The sequence below is a fragment of the Rosa chinensis genome, chromosome 7 (genome assembly GCF_002994745.2).
Source record: "Rosa chinensis cultivar Old Blush chromosome 7, RchiOBHm-V2, whole genome shotgun sequence".
In the NCBI taxonomy this organism is placed as follows: domain Eukaryota; kingdom Viridiplantae; phylum Streptophyta; class Magnoliopsida; order Rosales; family Rosaceae; genus Rosa; species Rosa chinensis.
Window position 1 is genome coordinate 26,017,857 of NC_037094.1, and position 18,210 is coordinate 26,036,066.

The 18,210-nt window shown below is 36.6% G+C and overlaps 1 protein-coding gene and 1 long non-coding RNA gene across 2 annotated transcripts; one reads left to right on the top strand and one right to left on the bottom strand.

The window, feature by feature from the left end:
* Positions 1-503: 503 nt before the first annotated feature.
* On the bottom strand, positions 504-1,206 carry LOC112175294. The gene is made up of 3 exons (XR_005802594.1): positions 1,120-1,206; positions 822-1,010; positions 504-695 (listed from the first exon to the last, which is right to left on the bottom strand). It is a non-coding gene; the product is annotated as an uncharacterized LOC112175294 (long non-coding RNA).
* A 9,866-nt stretch (positions 1,207-11,072) lies between these two features.
* On the top strand, positions 11,073-16,451 carry LOC112177001 (tobamovirus multiplication protein 2A). Its single transcript, XM_024315147.2, has 7 exons — positions 11,073-11,226; positions 11,752-12,063; positions 13,813-13,912; positions 14,151-14,231; positions 14,317-14,421; positions 15,298-15,480; positions 15,929-16,451. The coding sequence occupies exons 2-7, from the start codon at positions 11,825-11,827 to the stop codon at positions 16,034-16,036; spliced, it is 816 nt and encodes a 271-aa protein (XP_024170915.1). The 5' UTR covers positions 11,073-11,226; positions 11,752-11,824; the 3' UTR covers positions 16,037-16,451.
* The last annotated feature ends 1,759 nt before the right edge of the window (positions 16,452-18,210 follow it).

Below are 18,210 nucleotides of genomic sequence, written 5' to 3' on the forward strand. Positions count from 1 at the left end.
GCAGTTCTTAGATCAGAAACTATTGGTTCAATGGACCAAGAAATAGTTTTATAAGGTAATACATCACTGATGGCATTCACTTACAATGAAGCTCTCTCGTATCTTAAAGCTACCACAACATTGCTATGAGTTTCCGTAGTCATATACACAACCTAAAAGAACAAAGAAAGAAAGAAATTACCAGACTCTATAGCTTCATTTGAGTATTCTGCAGCACTCAGTATTTCTGTAACCATGTGAGACTGTCTGCATAACTCCTCCAGTTCCAACTTCTTTTTCAGAAGGATCTCTTTCAGCTTAATTGACTTGAGCTGCTCCAACTTTGACACTTCAGCTTCAACCTGCAGAAAGAAAGTTAATATATTTAATTAAACACATTTATGCTCCAAGTGTTGCTATAGAGCAGATGCAATGAAAAAGTATAACATATATCACCTTATCCGAGATCTCTAAACTCAAATAACATACTCACATCATTTAGCAGGTCTACAGAAAGAATGTTAGGCTCAGTGATTTCAAATTCTAAAGTAGCTATGCGACTAGTTACATTCTGATATTTCTTTTGCTCCTCCATGGTTGTATCCATCAGATTCCACATGTGATATACTTAAGTACTTGTACATATTGCTTTGAATCATGAGCTTCATGTTCTGCACCTCCTCGGGAGTGAACTCGTTCCCATATAAGAACTTGGCCTAGTTCATGGAATAAACGAACGATAAACCAAGCATTTCTAAAATGTCATACAATTTAAACAACATTACCTTGGTTAAGCCAATGCAAAGAAATATTGGAGTAAAAGTAGCAAAATGTAAACTCACCTGCTTGAAGATGGTGCTAGTTCTAGATCCCTCCAGACCAAATAACAAAAGTTTTTGAACTCTTGCCTGATCCAAGTATTCAGGGATGGACCTACTTGAAGGTTGTGTCATAGGCTCTTATATTGCCCCATTTTGATTACGAGATGGTACAGGCAATGAGAATAATGAACAAATGAAACGGGTGGATGCCTGCCTGACAAAACCAAACTGCAATTGTATAAAAATTCGACTTAAACTCATTTGTCTAAATTTAAACTCCCACAAAACAGGATTCCAATATTCACTGGTACGAGAGAACCTTTCCCCATATGTTTCCTTTAATGTTATTCTACCCTTCCTCCTCATATGTACCATCTTCATACACCCAGAAATGAGTATCTGGAGGCCACTGCACTTTGGCCAGTTGCAATGCAAGAATTAATAAGCTCAGACGATTAACAAATAAGTTCATTCAACTGCGAGCTTTTGGTTAATGATTTTGCATACCTTGAGCACCCTAAGCTCAATCTTTGTGATCTCTCTGCCATTCATGAATACATTAGTGTTCCCATTGCTGGCATCAGCCCGAAGCTTACCCCCAACATTCAGTTTCGGAGTAATGATACAATCAGGCTTCTCTCCCTCCTGAAATCAAATACACAAACACAATGAAACACAAATCCACAAAAGAACAACAACGATAAACACAACAAATGCTCATCCATTACCTTTCCCTAGAGGCTCGAATACTTATCGTACCAATACCTCCCAGGCTTCAACTTCTGATGAGGTACTTCACATCCCAAAATCTCACCCAGCTCTTCTTCCTTCAACTGCCTCCCATTCACAACCAACTGCTGCAGCCAGAGCTGATTTGCCGGACACTCATATATTTTACCAATCTGGGTCTTCATATATTTCAATTGCTAAATGTTATGTATCAATCATATTGTAATACAGAGTTTTGAAGTGCCATATTGTAATACAGAGTTTTGATTCATATAATTCTAGTAATCACATTCATAAACAATCACACAATGTCAAAAGTAAATTTGAATATCAAGGATCCTTAGGGTGCTGTAGTAGTGACAAGTGAGCCTAAGTGAATGTCATGACGTCAAAATCAGGTAGTACATGCTTAAATGGAGGAAACATGAAGTTGACCTGTGCTTGGTGTAGAGTTGCTTGCCTCGGTAAGTGCCCTGAATCCGGGGTCCCTTTCAGTTTTCGCTCACAACATTTTTAAGAGAACCACCAAATCAGATGTTAATAATCTCGTCAGTACCCAACCTATACGAAGCAAAATCTATCATTCTATTATCAAAAGTAGGAGTCCAAAACAGAAATCAAGTAAAAAGAGATTGAGAACAGACACAAGACATCGAGTTTGAGGCTGTTCGTATGAAAACCCTGAAAGTTTTCAGCTTTGCTGCGAGGAAGAGAGCACCAAGATCAAGTTTAAGGCTATTCGTTTGAAAACCTAGAAATTCAAGGAGTTGTTCATCAGAGATAGAACGATTGAAGATGTTCAAATTATGGAGATGCTCAAAGTCAAAACCCAGACAACTTCTTACCGACTTACAGTCGAGGAGAGAGAGGCCGTAGATGCCTCAACGAGTCGACGGTCGAAGAAAGGGGCTGAGAGGGGGAGGCCCACGGAGAGAGAAAGGAGAACGGCGAACGCAACTCCGGCTTCGGCTGGATGTGATAGAAGGAAGAGGAGAGCGGTCGGAGGTAGAGAAGGAGGAAGAGGAGGTCGGTGGCTAGTTTTTATCGCGGTGGTTAGGTTTGGGAATGAAAATTGTGGTTGTTAGTGAATATGAATCTAGGGTGAAATATGACCAAGTGTTGGGAAGGAGTGAAAATTTGGCTCCCCGCTTACAAAATTTTAGGCTTAGTACTTTCCGCCTTTTTTTAAAATTTTGGATGAAAAGTATAGACATCGGTCGAATATAAGAAACGATGTTAACCGTATGAATAGAAATCAAATTTTTAAGAACTGATGTTAGAAAAACAATTTACATCGGTTGAAATCTTAACTGATTTAAAAGACATGATGTCTATTAACCTTATTCTAGTAGTGCGTGCTTCTTGAAATCTTGGGTGATAGACTGTCCCTTAGATTTCTGCAAAAAAAATTGTATTAGAAATTCTTCATATTTTATATTATATATATTTTTTAAATAATAATATATTAATAAAAAAAATTATTATTAAGAAAACGGGCCGGATCATTAACAAATCGGATCAACCTAAATCCGTATTTGATCAGTTAAATAAACCGGTTAACGGATTCGGATCATTAACGGATTAAAATTTTTGATCCAAACCCGTCCAATAACCACAGATCTTGAACGGGTCCATATAAAAATCCAGTCCATTTGTTTCCTCAAGAATTTGGCTATAAAGGAAGTTCCAACAATTACTTTTCAGACTTGGAGCAAGAGATTTTCTTCCAGGTTGCATATTTGCAGCAAAAAGTTTCAAGGTATAAATTTAACTTTGAATGAATCTTAATTTCTTATGATAATATGATATAGTGATATATATATATATATATATATTTATATATAATGGTTGTTATTTGTTGATTTTGATCCATGTTTCAAACTTTTAGTTTTGTTCATAACGATATTGAATTATTGATGTTGTGTTTCAACTTTGGAATTAAATCAAAGGACTATAGTATTACTAATATTGTTTAGTTAATGAATTCATGATAATAGTATGTAGGTGCTCAATTGATTGTGAAAATACAAGGACATAATGTGTTTTCTGGAAAAAGGGGATTGCAAGGCACGTATCAATCCTTACTGGGCAGAAATCAAAGAATTCATACAGAACACCAGATTTTTGGTTATGCAGTGAAAACCTCAAGTATGAGATTAAAAACACTGCGGGGCACTTACTCTTGAGAACCCAAAAAAAACAATTAACTTATAACGAAGGATATGTTCTTTACAAAACTCAAGTAGCACTCAATTTGCTACACTCACTAGACAAAACTATCAAAAAGCTTGTCTTTAATCTTGAACTCTTTCTTCACTTGAACGATCGCCAATTATCACTCTCCTTTCTTCACAGCTTCTCTACTGATCTCAAGAGAATTTATGCATATGAGAAACACAATCAAGACACTTAAGCATGGAACAAGTGCCTTTGACTCTTATGACAACTCCAACCTTAAGCAAACAAGCAAGACTACTCAAATAATTCTTGCATCCATGGTTTACCCATATGGACGTCTCTTTTTTGAATATATTCAGAACCAACGTGTGTATCAATCAACCAAGAATCTACCCTAATTATGATCCTATTAGGAAACAAAATCTTTTTGATTAAGGATAACTAATTAAAAACATCAAATCCTAAAATACCGGATTTCAATAATCTGATTTTATCAACAGAAAAATATCTTTATATAAAAAATATTAAACCTGAAAGATACTTTCCTAGATCAAACACACTTTAACACACGGGGCTGATTCAAAAGGATACTTCATTGTTTTGTATGGGAATGCCAATACACCAAGTACAAAGCTTGCACCTACAGATTGTTCATTCTTTGCTTTGTTGTATGGAGAATTGGAGATACTAAAGAAGAAGACAGATTAGTTAATTAACAGAGATGAAGAATTCCAAAGCCAAACAGAACAAAGCAATTATAATAGCTCTTGTTTTTTTTGTTCTATGTTCATTATTTGCTTTGTTGTTGACGTTCTATTTATTTATTTTTTTCATTCTTTGCTGATAAATGAACTTGTAGATGATATGTATTATAGTATAATTGAGTAATTAGAATGCGGATTTGCAGGCAACTATGTCTAATACGACTACAACAACTATCATGCTCGAAATTTGACTAAATCAATTACATACATAAATGTCTTTAGCCTTACTGAGGCTCTCCTGAAACTGCATCGGGTTACGCTTCAGCGTTTTAAAATATTGGTGTTTAGAAAAAACACTAAAAGTACTTATACAAGTGCTTTCTTTTTGTGTGATTTTTAAGAATCATTAAAAAAAAATATTGAAATCCAGTCTAATTGGGAGGTTCAGCCCCATGTCCGGTTCCATTTATTATAGATAAATTATAACCCAGGGGGACATAAAAACTTGAACCCCGTGCCATACAAAAAGAAGCAAGTAATTGAGATAGCAAAATACAAAGTGAAACTCCCAAGAGGAGCCCATGAAAACCAAGATTAAGAAAATCTGTAATGAGGATGGAAATAGAGATTCTGACCAAAAGAAGAATAAGAAAAGGTGGTAGCCCACCAAACATAGTTATCTACACTGGCACCATAGTCTGCCAATTTGTCTGCTACCGAGCTTCCTTCTCTAAAGATGTGGGAGATGTGAACATTCATATGATGGGCTGTATGTAAGCAATTGCCCCAAATTGTACGAAAACACCAAGGAATAAACAGGGGTTTCTTGAAAAACTTTAACATAAGCAAAGAGTCCACTTCCAACCATAGATTATGCCACCCCCTTGTCCAAGCTAAGCTCATTGCCTCAATGACAGCTAACATCTCTGCATCTAGAGCACCAGGCACTTTAAAACATTGGCAAAGAAGGCCCCCCATAAACTTGCCTCATTGTATGAAGACGTCAAGGAACAGGCAAGGGTTCCTTGAAATACTTTAACATAAGCAAAGACTGACTTTCGACCATAGATTATGCCACCCCTTTGTCCAAGCTAAGCACATTGCCTCAATGACAGCTAACATCTCTACATCGAGAGCACTAGGCATTTTAACACTGGCAAAGAAGGCCCCCAAAAACACTGCCTTACTAGTTCGAACGATCCCGCTATAACCTGCAAGTGAAGGATCATGAAAAGACTCATATGTGTTCACTTTCACCCAATTAAAAAGAGGGGGTTGTCATAAGAGCAAGTTCACCCGTTGGGTCACCAGGTCACATACTATTCACTATTTTTTAGTGTTAATTTCACCCTCTAGTTCACAAGCACAGTGTATTTCGTGCCCTGGGTCACCCTGTACAGTGTTCTGGGTCACTATGGTGACCTGCACAGTGTATTTAGTGCCCTGGGTCACGGGCACAGTATATTTAGTGATCCAGAGAAAAAGCAGTGAATAATAAATGACCTGATAACCCAACGGGTGAACTTCCTCTAACACTTGCATAACTCTAGGGGCTGCAGGCCTCAAAGGTGAGAGACCCAGAAGCTCAAAAATTGGAAATGACTGGGAGTTAAAAGAAGGGATAAAAACCAAACATGTTGATTCCTTAAAAGAAAATATTAGCTTATCTTTAAAATTAAAAGTCACCTCCATCATGCTTTAATCTGTTACGTTCCATCCAAAACTCCAGAGGATATTGCAAAAAGAAATAAACCAAAGAAACTTGGAAGAAATAGAGAGGTTAGAAATGAATCAGCTTAATATGTCCAATCCTAAAAATAAACATCAAGTGTTTTTACAAAAAAAAAAAAAAGAAGAAGTACTTATATTATGTGAAAACAGCATGCAATGGAAGACCTACATAACAAAAGCACTTCTATAGAAGAAATCCTAAACTTGATCCAGATATGCATGGGATTGAATTATGAATTGATTCTGTGATTACAAAAGGGGGGACTTGTGCTTTATAGACTATCCCTCCCATTAAGGATTCAGCTAATAGGAACCCAACTGTGCCTCTTAAAGTTCTTATTCATCTCAACGTACTGGGCTTTCTCAACAAATAAACATGGGCGTTTTAGTTCATTTGCAACTTAGACTTCATGTTAAATACGACCACCGAATGCAAATTTGATTATTTGTTCTACAAGCTTATGACAAATTGTCGCATCGACTTAGGTAAACTATGATCAATTCAAAATACTCTTACAATTAAGGAGACCATCAATTCATCATGGTTAATTTGGACTAGGTTGGTGATACATGTGTTCTATAATGGTTTTTTTTTTCTTTTTTCTCTAAATGTCCATTACCAAACTGTTTATTTCAACTGAAGAGTTACATAAGGTACCATTAGTGTAACTCGGAAATTACTCTAAGCCAATCATGTCACTAAAATTAATTAATAGACTAAAGAGATCTTCATGGCCTGAAATTGTTACCAGTCCTACCAACTGAGTGAAGTCCAGGAGGCCAGTCCTTGAGTTAACTTTTTTTTTTTTATATAATTAAAATCAATCCATTCCAATATTAATAAAAAGAAAAGTTAGAAGTAGGATTGCAGATACAAATATGAGTCGAGAATGACATACTTCTAACCCAAAAGTCAGGTTAGCGGATCTAAATATACTTTCCTCGTTAGCCAATTAAGCCGCGCAGCAAAAAAGCCATCAAGTTCTTAAGTGAATAACCAAGTACTCTATCAAGCTGGTAAGACATCTTCCAAATTACTCTAAGTAAGGCTCATCTAATCGAAGATAGTGAAGTGACTGCCCCAAATAAGAACGCAGGCCACCACACAGACTTGAGCGTCTGGATTTTATGCACTAGTAGATGTTAGTTCTTAGTGATATTTCAGACAATTTTTCCATGGACTTTATGCATCCTCTTTCGTTTTTTTAATTTTTTATTTTATTTCCCCAATGTTGGATTAGGTAGCTCTAGTATGTGGAGTGTTAAAGAATAGCCATGTATAATTGTATAACGAGGTAGTGGCTCTAATGCGTCCAAGTTGTCCATTTCAATCTTCAAAAACGTGCATAATATCCTTGGTAAGATGGTACCGAAAATAATAATAATAATAATAACAACAACAACCACAACAAAAACAAAATGGATAAGAGAAATAGGATTAGTTTGTGGGTTGAGGTATTTGACACATATTGTTTGACCTATTGTTGATGTCTTGAACGACGGTTAGGTTACAATTGGACAGATTCTTCTACCGACTTCTGGGTAGGGACCAATCTGGAACTCTAGTACAAGTATTTCCTTTGGGTCTACCATTACAGTACAAGTATAGCACCAATGGTTTTTACTTTTTTCCTTTTTTTTTTTTGTTACAAAAAGTTTGGAGAGAGAACGACCATCCTACATCTCCACGTCAGGACAGACCTACAACTTCGACCTTAAAGGATTGATGTAGGACACACCGACACGTACATGTCTACACGACCCCAAATATATGAATTTCCACGGGAGATTTGCATATGGCTTGACTTAATGTAAGATTGCTAATAGAGGGGATCGAATTTGAATTGAGGCTCAACCACAAGTACGCTCATACCAACTAAACTTACTCGCTGCTGAATTTTACTTTTGTTTGTAGGAAATGATATTATTGTTTTATCAAACAAAAAAGAAATGATTATGACATTTAGTCCATGACCAATCACTCAAATACCTTACTTAATTACAACTTTATATAATAAGATAAATAAATCTATTGTAACTTATTTATTATTCTTCACTATTTAATTTATATCCAATGTAGTCGAGTATAAATGAATAAATAATTGATTGAATAGAACATGGCTCAGTTTGGTTATAAGTTCGTGCTAAATTTTTTTTTCTAGAAAATGAATACTATAATTTTTTTTAACAGATATTATTAGTTAGATATAGTAAAAACAACATTCATTTCAAGATTAATTCCATTTTGGTTTCTGTAATTTCATAATAAATTAACTACATAAAGAATGTTAGGTAAGTCTCTGATTGGGATCTAGAATTTCGATCTGGTAGCTTGTTGACGAAAGGGACATTTGCCTTGAAATCATGCAGAGACAGAAGTAAATTATACAACAACGACTTCTTTTTTTGGGCACTCATGAACTGAGTATAGGTCTTCATTACACAACAATTGAAAACTGTACTGGGATTATTATTTTGTAAAGAAATTATGATCAAGAGAAAGTATAATATATCAAAATTAAGAATAATTAGTCGACCAGCCTTTTAGAGAGTCTTGATTTTTTTTATCAGATAAACAACTCAAATGCTATAACTAGTCTTTCGTGAGTCGAACTGACAACCTCCTACTTACTAAAGAAATACTATGCTACCAGACCAAATGGTATTGGGCTAAATATTACCAGTGTAATATAAAAAAATTCATATGAAATAAAATTACAAAAAGAATTAAACTAAAAAATAATGTAACCAATTGACAATGCAAGATTTGCGTTATATTTACTTCTCCTATTTGATACAATAATGTAATGCCTAAATTTTTTGGATCATACCTAACACTTCAGGGAGCCAAAAAGCAAACTCTAGGGTTTGAGCAGAGAGCGACGGCGGCACTCTTCTAAGGATCCGTTGGTACCAAAGATGTGGCGATGAAGGCGTTGATTGCGTCTTTGATCGTGTTCTTGTTCAGCGTTGGCAGGTGTGGCGTAGATTTGAGTTGGGATTCGTCTCCGATCTCGGATTTGCAATGCTGCGTTTGGTCCAGCAGGCTAGGTTCGATGGGGTTGGATTCTGATCGCATGTTGTGGCGATGGGGTAGGCCACCTGAGTTAGGCGCGACGAGGTTAACGACGAAGGTTGGAATGTCCGTCGCAGGGAGGTTTCTTGGCTATGGTTGTCGACACCTTTATCGGGGATTGACGGTTGAGAAGCGAGGGGCACAAGCACGGCGGGCTGCTGTGTTTCAGAGCAGATGCACGACGGCAGTGCAGCAAATGTCAGTGACGATGTGATCTGGGATAAAGGCACGGCAGGGAGTGCTGATTCCAGGTGTGCAGTAATCAAGGGTGCAACACAGGGCAGCGACGGTACTGAGTTTCCTCACCGGAGCCGACCTTGATTGGGTGCCCATATCAGTCTTTTGGGTGCCTAGAATAAGGTCATGGGCTTGGGGGCTGGGTTGGTGTTGGGCCCAAAACAGAGCCCAATGGTTGGGCTTGAGTTCTCCACAGTTTTGGATTTGGGACCCAGGAGGGGTTTTGGATGCTTGCTTGCTCATATGAGTTCTTCTAATTATTTCAGGTGTGTCGTGCTTAAGTGCAGGCAGATTGCTTATTACTATGTCTATAAAAAATCTCTGTATAATCACGCTGTGAGTACCACAATTGCGTGCATGGCGAGCAGTGTTAATTGTGCTGGGACGAACATAGTTTTAAGTTATCTACCGATCCCTTACATGCACGAATTACAGATTCTGCTGGTTTGGTCTCCAAATCTCGAGGTCGTGGCTATGGTCTCATTGTTGGTAATTATCTTGAGAAGGCTGAGAATTTATCTTCAGTTTTCTATTAGTTTCTCTTTAAGTGATTCAGAGCAGTATTTTATTGTACATGAACTTCCTGCTGATGTAGTACACCTTATGGTTTGTTCTAGCTTAGCTCTAGTTTCAAGCCGTCTGTGGCTTGTGTCTGCTCCCAAGATTTTTTGGGATGTCATTCTAAACGATTATAATCTTTAAAAGTTTTAATGAATTCACTTTTCAAAAATGCAAGATTTGCGTTGTAAGTGTAACGTCTTAAAAGATCAAATTTCAAAGATTAGAACAAAAATATGATCAAAGTCATGTCTTGAAGGATCTATAAGAATGCTTGAGTAATCATAATAGATCATCAGAGTAGATCTTCACAAAAACATTAGTCAGTACGAGCACAATCATCTTATCTATATATTAGCTCGTCACGTACTAGAGGCATGCGAACGTCTATCAAAACACTAGTATGATGCCAGTATAACTGCAATTGACACTCAAAAATCTAAGTTTTCTTTTTCTTTTTACATCAAAAGGTAGCCGACTACGAGAGTAGAACTCATAATCTTTTACTTAAGAAACTATTCTAAATTTATCATTTAATATTTAGTTATCGGCAAAAAAAAAATTTATAATTCTTTTTTGTTACAAATATGGTGGCAAAATGTGCTACCACTCTGAATCGGGACCTGATTTGGATAAAGCTCTCTCTATAAGATGTTTTTCACAAGCAAATGATCGAATGCTAGACTTATTTGAATATCCAGCTCACGTTCGCCCAACTTGCAAACCTAGCCAGATTTTCGCTAGACCAATTTTTAAAATTTACAGAAAAACAAAAAATCACACCGGCTTATAAAAAAGAAAAACAGAATAAATTATTAATGAATAGATTGAGATTAACAGAGAGAAGAAATGGATAGACACAGACGAAGCGAAAGACGTTAAAAAAAGCGGTGACACGGTGTCGTCTGTTACGTCTCTGTTTCTAGATAGCTCATGAATGGACCAAACTATCCCCAGACCTGCGCTGCTTCTCCCACAAAATAAATGCGGGGACATCCATGGGGGTAATAACGTCATTTTAGAAATAAAAAATAAAAAATAAAAACTAAAAACGGCGAGAAATCAGAATGCCAACTGGCCACTAGACAAATAAACAGGTCTCACCCTCCTTTCTGCTTCTCTCTCTCTCTCTCTCTCTCTTCCTCAGTCTGAAATCAGAATCGGAAGAGGCTTCAAATCCGTTGAAGCCTTCTGAATCGTGGCCTTTGAATCTGTAAGTGTTCAATCTCTTTGCTCATTGCTCGATCTTGGTTTGATTACCGTGAGATTCTGAAGCTCATTTTTTTTGTTTTTTTTTTTAATTTATTTATTTTCTTAATATACAATTAATCCAGGAAGATTTATGATTCATCACATATGGACCTGAAATTAAATTCAGTTGAGCGATTTCGATTTTAATTCGTCGTTGATTGTAAATCAGAGTTGTTTAGGTTAGGGAGTTTGAAATAATGTCGTTTTGCTAAAAGACTGGAATCATCTGTGTCGATCGTGTTTTAGGATGTGTTCTTGGTTTTGAAGAAATAGAAGTCAACAAAGCTGAAGTTCTATAAGCTTCAGCTATTTTTGTTAATTTATTAACCTGATCTTAGAAAATGAATGGTCTATAATTTAAAAGGTTAGAGTAGGCAGCTGAATTCAATTACAAGTTGACTGTTGACTTTTTGAAGTCAGAATTGTGTGTGTGTTGAGTTACTGATACTCGGGCTAAATGTGGACGACCGTTTGTTGAAATTATTAGGCTAATTGATGAAATAGAAGAGGCCCCGTTGATTTGAATTCGGAGGTTGAAGGGGTCCAAGAACTTGTTCGAGATGGCCTGCAGAGGGTGCTTGGAGTGCCTATTGAAGCTATTGAACTTTATATTGACCCTCGTTGGGTTGGCCATTGTGGGTTATGGGATCTACTTGCTGGTAGAATACATGAAAGTAGCCGACGGTGCCAATATGCATTCACCTGTGGGTGAAACTGATGCTCTGATACAGCTTGGCCGCCCTATGCTCACGGCTGTGTCTCTTTCTTCTAATTTTTTTGACAATTTGCCAAAAGCCTGGTATGCCTACTGCCCTCTATAATTCTGTTTTAGATTTTCAAGTTAAACATTTATATTAGTATAATTGAGGTCATGTACTGCAAACTTGATGTTATATAGGGCTGTAGTCAATAGAATAAGTTACTAAATATACTTCTAATAGACTATCTTCTTGCATTTGATATTATCTTGTTCATTGCAATTTTAAACCTCTCATACTTCATAGTTTTTCATCTTTAAAACAACCAGAGATTTCTCTGAATTGCCATGCTATCTTAATGAAATATGGATGTTTAAATGAGTGTATAATTGCAAACTTGGCTCAAGTAGGTTTGTCATAGATATCTTTCTTCATTTTTCTTTGAATCATTTGTCCAATATATTTTAGAATTATTCATCAAATTCAATTGTTTCAAACTGGATATATTACTGTCCAATATTCCGAATAAGTGTGTATATTCCTATCTTTTACCAAGATTTTCTGAGATAAAACATCACATCTGGCCTCCATAAAGTTTCCCCGAAAATTCGTTATTAACAACAAGATAGATTATTGGATTTTCTAGATGTATTACATCTATTGCATTTTCTCAAGTAATTCAGAGGTGATGTTGGAAAGATTATACCTAGCAGAAATATGTTTTGAGATGTTATGGAATCTTTAACTTCATTGTTCTTAGTATATAACTACCTGTAGAGTTAGCCTTCATACTTTAGACGAATTTGTTTTTTGATAGAAATAGTTTTCCTCTCCATAGCTCTATGATGACATGACCTCTACTAGCTCTGGGTGCTGCAGTCCTCCTCTAGTTTGTTCCTTTAAGCATGCCTTTGCGCAAATGAGTAGGATAGTTCCTCCAAAAGTCTTGGACAGCCATGTCCCCCCAGATTGCTAGATTTGGACGGATTCAGTGGATGCACTTTTGTATTCCTCCAAGTAACGCTGTCAATTCCTCTAAGAAAACCTCCCAAGTTTATTTCCAAAAAAAAAAAAACCATTAAGTTATAATTGTGGTATCATTAATTCTATGAATTGTGAAAAGTCTTCCCCTTCACAAGATAGGCCCATAAAGGTTTTTCATTTTTATTTTTTTAATTATCTTAATTATTATTATTTTATTTATTTATTTATTTATTGGGAAGAAGGCTAAATCTGATCCGCATTGTTAACAATTTAATTTGATCAATGAAGAGCTGAGGACCCCATAATGTATTAATCGGTTGATGGTAGCATCTCTAACATATTTAAAGGTGAACTTTAAGACGAGGGGTGGATCATCCTCTTTAAATCTGCTGGAGCTCTGAAAGGCTAATTGATCAACTAGAGATCTTGCAGATGTTCTTGTCCTTCTACTTAAACTGTAAACCCCCGACTCTCCTTTCTGGTCTCTACTGTCTGTCCAATCTGTAGACCCAGATTCCATAGATTGAAGTTAGTTAATCAGACTTGAAGCTCACCTAAATTAGCTGGTCTTGGTTTAAGATTAACTTGATCATGTTGCAGTTCATGTTCTTTCCCATTCATTATCTGCATTTAGTCATTTTTCTAACAATTATTTTTTAGTTTTTTTTTTCTTCCTCTTTGCCTTTTCTGTTGTTGAATGAACCCACTACTTACTTATATTAGATATATGCATATGTGCATGTTTATAAAAATATGTTGTTGAATGAGTTATTAAAGGTCAGAAACTGTTTGTGATACCTGTTGAGTTTAAGCTGTCTAATTAGTCTCTTTTTCCCTCACATTTTTGGCATCTCATGCTTTTGCAGGTTCATATACTTGTTTATTGGGGTTGGAGTCATTATATTTGTCATCTCTTGTTTCGGTTGCATCGGTATTGTAACACGGAATGGCTGCTGCTTGAGTTGTGTATCCTTCACTTTTTGTCCAAATATTATGGCAGATACCAAGTCCTTGACTATCTGTTATGGGTCAATCACCTCCAACCAGCATATATGGCTACAATGATTTCATATGTCATGCTGCATTAGATGCCAATATGCCATTGTACTTGATGGCTGATAAATATGCGCATGTGCATGTGCTTTTTGTACTTTTCTGTTTTTCATTTTTATTCCCCAAAAGTGGTTTCCTTAAGTCAGCATAGTATTCGGTGTTGTTGATCCTTTTGATCTTGGTAGAGCTGGCTGCTGCAGCCTTTATATTCTTTGACAAAAGCTGGCAAACCGTAAGTGTTGTATCAACTGATCTTTTCAAATTTTAGAGGGTAATGGTTGGTTGGCCATCTCATCAGTTTCATAAGTTACTTTTAGGAAATCCCGACGGATGCAACTGGAGATTTTGATATGATATATGAGTTTCTGGAAGCGCACTGGAATATTGTCAAATGGGTTGTTCTTGGAGCTGTTATCTTTGAGGTAATTATGATATCTAAAATCTTTTCTAGGTCTCTTGGTATGTATGAACTCTATTTCTTCCTTTGTAGATTTTTCTACAGATCCTTGAATCAAACTATTGAAACATTGCTTGGCGGTTTCTTTCTGAGTAAAATAGTCCTTCCTCCCAATAATATTTGGAATTTGTAATTCATTAGCAATGCATACCCTGAAGTGAAAGTAAAAGCATAATTCAAAGCTGTAAAATGGGACCTAATGTAGTGCTTCTGTGAAAAATATATTTGCTGGAATACTCATTTAATCCCCGCCAGTTTTGGGTTGGGCTTGGTTTGTCCAATCAAGATTAGGAAGAAAAATTTTACTCACTGGATGTCAGCTGTACTGTCTATTTCACAAGTTCGACTTTTGTTTCATTGCTTGCACTTACCATCCATATTTTCCATAATATGATGAAGGGAATGCTCAAATGCATAAACCAGGGTCTTATTGAATTGCTTAAATAAAATTTCTCCATGATTTTGTTCCTCTTGGGAAATTTGTTTGTTGGCTGAGAATGATATGATTGATTTTCTTTACATTTGTATCTGCATGACAATGATATCAATGCAATTATTTGCATGTGATACCCCAATATCGAGACATTCACATTTGACATTAATGGTTCTGGAACTGCTGTTTTATGAGAAAATGCCAGCCAGCTGCCTGGAGCCTGTGGGTTGTAAGACCCTGGTCTTTGTTAAATCTTCCTTCGGGCTAAAAGTTTTTCTTCATGTCTATGTTTATCGGCTGCACAAAACATTCCTATCATGAGTCTAGTTAAGTATGGTATTGAGATGCCCAAAGGCACTTGAATTGTTCCTAAACAGGTTCTTATAATGAGTTTTCATTGAATTTCAGGCTCTAATGTTCTTGCTAGCCCTTGGAGTTAGAGCTGTAAATAGACCAGTGGAGTATGATAGTGATGAAGAGCCATTGATCAACAGGCCGCCACCAGTTCCAGCAACCGGTGTACCTGTTGCTGGGGCCAGTAGTCAGCGTCCAATTAGAAATGATGCTTGGAGTACACGCATGAGGGAAAAGGTGAGACTTCTGTGTCAAGATGGCTTGCTTATACTCCTGTATGGCACCACATTTAACTTCCCCTATCCTCAAACCAAAACTATGCATGTATATGTACACGGAAAACACGCATCTGTATATGATTACTGCAATATTGGCCTTAGCCAGACTTGTAGTCCAAGTTTTGAATTGATAAGCAAGGTTTGCCATGAGAGTTACTACACCATATAGTCTTAAGTTTTGAATTGATAAGCAAGGTTTGCCATGAGAGTTACTACACCATGCTGGTGTAGATACGGAATCTAGGAAATAATTTGATGTCCTATCGGGTACTGACAATTTGTTGACTGGTCCTAGTGAAAAGTTTGCAGTCAGTTTGCTTTAAGTTGCAATCTATTCCACAGCTTATGGTTTTAATTCTGATGCTCTGTTTTTTTCTTTTGGTGATTGGTTGTGCTGATTAATCCAGTACGGGCTCGACACATCTTTGTATCCATATGACCCATCCGATTCAAGTAGGTTCCAGCAACCTCCAGCTCAGCCACAAGAAGAAAGGAGGCGCTGCATCATCATGTGAAAATAGATGTGGATTTGACCAAAATTTAAACAGAGTTGGTTTCTGAAAGACCGCTTCTCGGACCTTTGTGTTCGAACTTTTTGAAGCTTTTCCAGAGGATGGTCTTTTTGTTTTTGTTGAGTTTGTGTACAACATTTCTTTTTCAGTTCCAGGCTCGTCTTCCCTTTAAAATGTATTTCTAGTTGGTGTGTAAATTGTACTGCTAGTTAGGAGTTCGTATGGATAAAGAATAGTGTTATGAACAGAGTAACTCGAGACATTCTGGCAGTTACAATGATGTGGTCGTCTATTGGTTTTGATTCATTATTTCCTCGTAATGTTTCTGCTAGACATAGGGCATCGTCAATTTTTCTGCTGAAAAACATTGTCAATTTGTCTGGAAAACAATTATGCTTAATTATTATTTTTTGAATAACCAATTATGCTTAATTTATGAATGGGAGAATCCTTAGCCAGCAAGTGTTGCTTATGTATTCCTTTTGTTTCTTTATGTTGGAGTCTGATGGCATTTTTTCAGACTCATCTCAGCTCAGCTTGACTTATCCGAGAAGACCTGTTTGGGCAGTCGGAAATTTCCAATGCCAAAGTTCTGGCAAATCGTCTGAAACTGTTCTTACCTTTCATGGTATTGGAGATGGAGCTCTATACTGTAGATGTGGTCCAGCTAACAGGAGTTGCTTCACTTCTTTCGCATCTGTGAGGGACAATTCATTGGGGCTTTGTTCCTTGATTTAGGATCTTCAATAGTGCTTTTTTGTGGTGCACGGCCGGGTTTCTTTTCTCTCGTATGGTCCACCGTCCACTAACTCCATTCTGTTGATATTTTTGTTGTGAACTTGCGTACGACAATCCAATAGATATAGAATTTCCTTGTCTAGTCCAAGGCCTCACAATCTCACGTACAGACATACTATAGTATGCTGTAATCAGCATCTGTACTAGAACATAAAATTCACACACCATGGCCCATAGCCAAAACCTATCTAAAAATCCATAAAAATTTTGGAGCCATCGAAACTCGGGTATTGAAAATCCTATAATTCATCTGAAGACAAAAATTCTAATATGGACCAAGTCTTTTTGCTTCTTCAGTCACTATCTTTGATATTTGAAGCACCGAAACCTCCATGGGGTACTGCACTTTTAGTTTTAACCCTTATAAGACCGGTGGTAATCCTCATCTTTGGGAAACTAAAGAAGTTAATTTATTCTTCTCACAAAAAAAAATAGGGAGTTAATTTACGATTTCTGGTGCGTCAACACCAGGAATCCTATAACATGTCTAAAAATCCATATTGGAGCCATCAAAATTCAAATTCATCAAATATGGGTTCGAAATCCTAGATTTCTTCTTCTTTGGTTTCCATCTTTGATACACTGAAATTGAACCGACACCAAAACCTCCATGGCGTAACTAATCATTTTAACCCTATATGTAGATCAGTGGTAGTTCTAATTGTTGAGAAACCAAATGAGTTGATATACGACCAAAAGACCGATACGATAGAACTGAGTCCAACCCCATCAAGATTCATACTCATGTCCAAAATAATCTGGCACAATTCTCTAAACTTTTTCTTAATTACATGCATAAACTGATTAAACTCCGCATGTAAGTACTAACAGAATTGTTCATTTTCATACAAGACTCGGGTCTCAAAAGTCAAAATCTCAAAATCTCCAGCTTCTTATAAACATTTGTTTTCAGAAAATGACCTATGATTGTCGTTTCTCTTTCTCTAAAGAAGAAAGCATGGCCTCAAAATCTCCAACCCGCTCCTATCTATGGTCTTCATCACCTAACAAATTTAATGATCAATAATGGGTAGAGTGAGTCATTCCTATTTCCTATGTACATATTCTTCTTTACAAAACTGAGAATTTATTGATGACTTCATTCCTATGTTATCTTTTCTTTTCTTCACTCATTTGATCGATAGTGGATTAGTGGGTAGGGTGAGTCGTCCATATTTATTATGAGCCCCCTTCCCAAATTTTAATGGGCATGCATAAGAGTAGTGGGTAAGATCTAATATTCTAATTCAATTTCTACCCTACCACATGAATGGTTGAGACTAATTATGGACATCTGAGCACAAAGTAGATTATTTCCTTTTCCAGATTTTAGCTTAAACAACTAAGCGAGAACCACACCCACACACACACACACATAT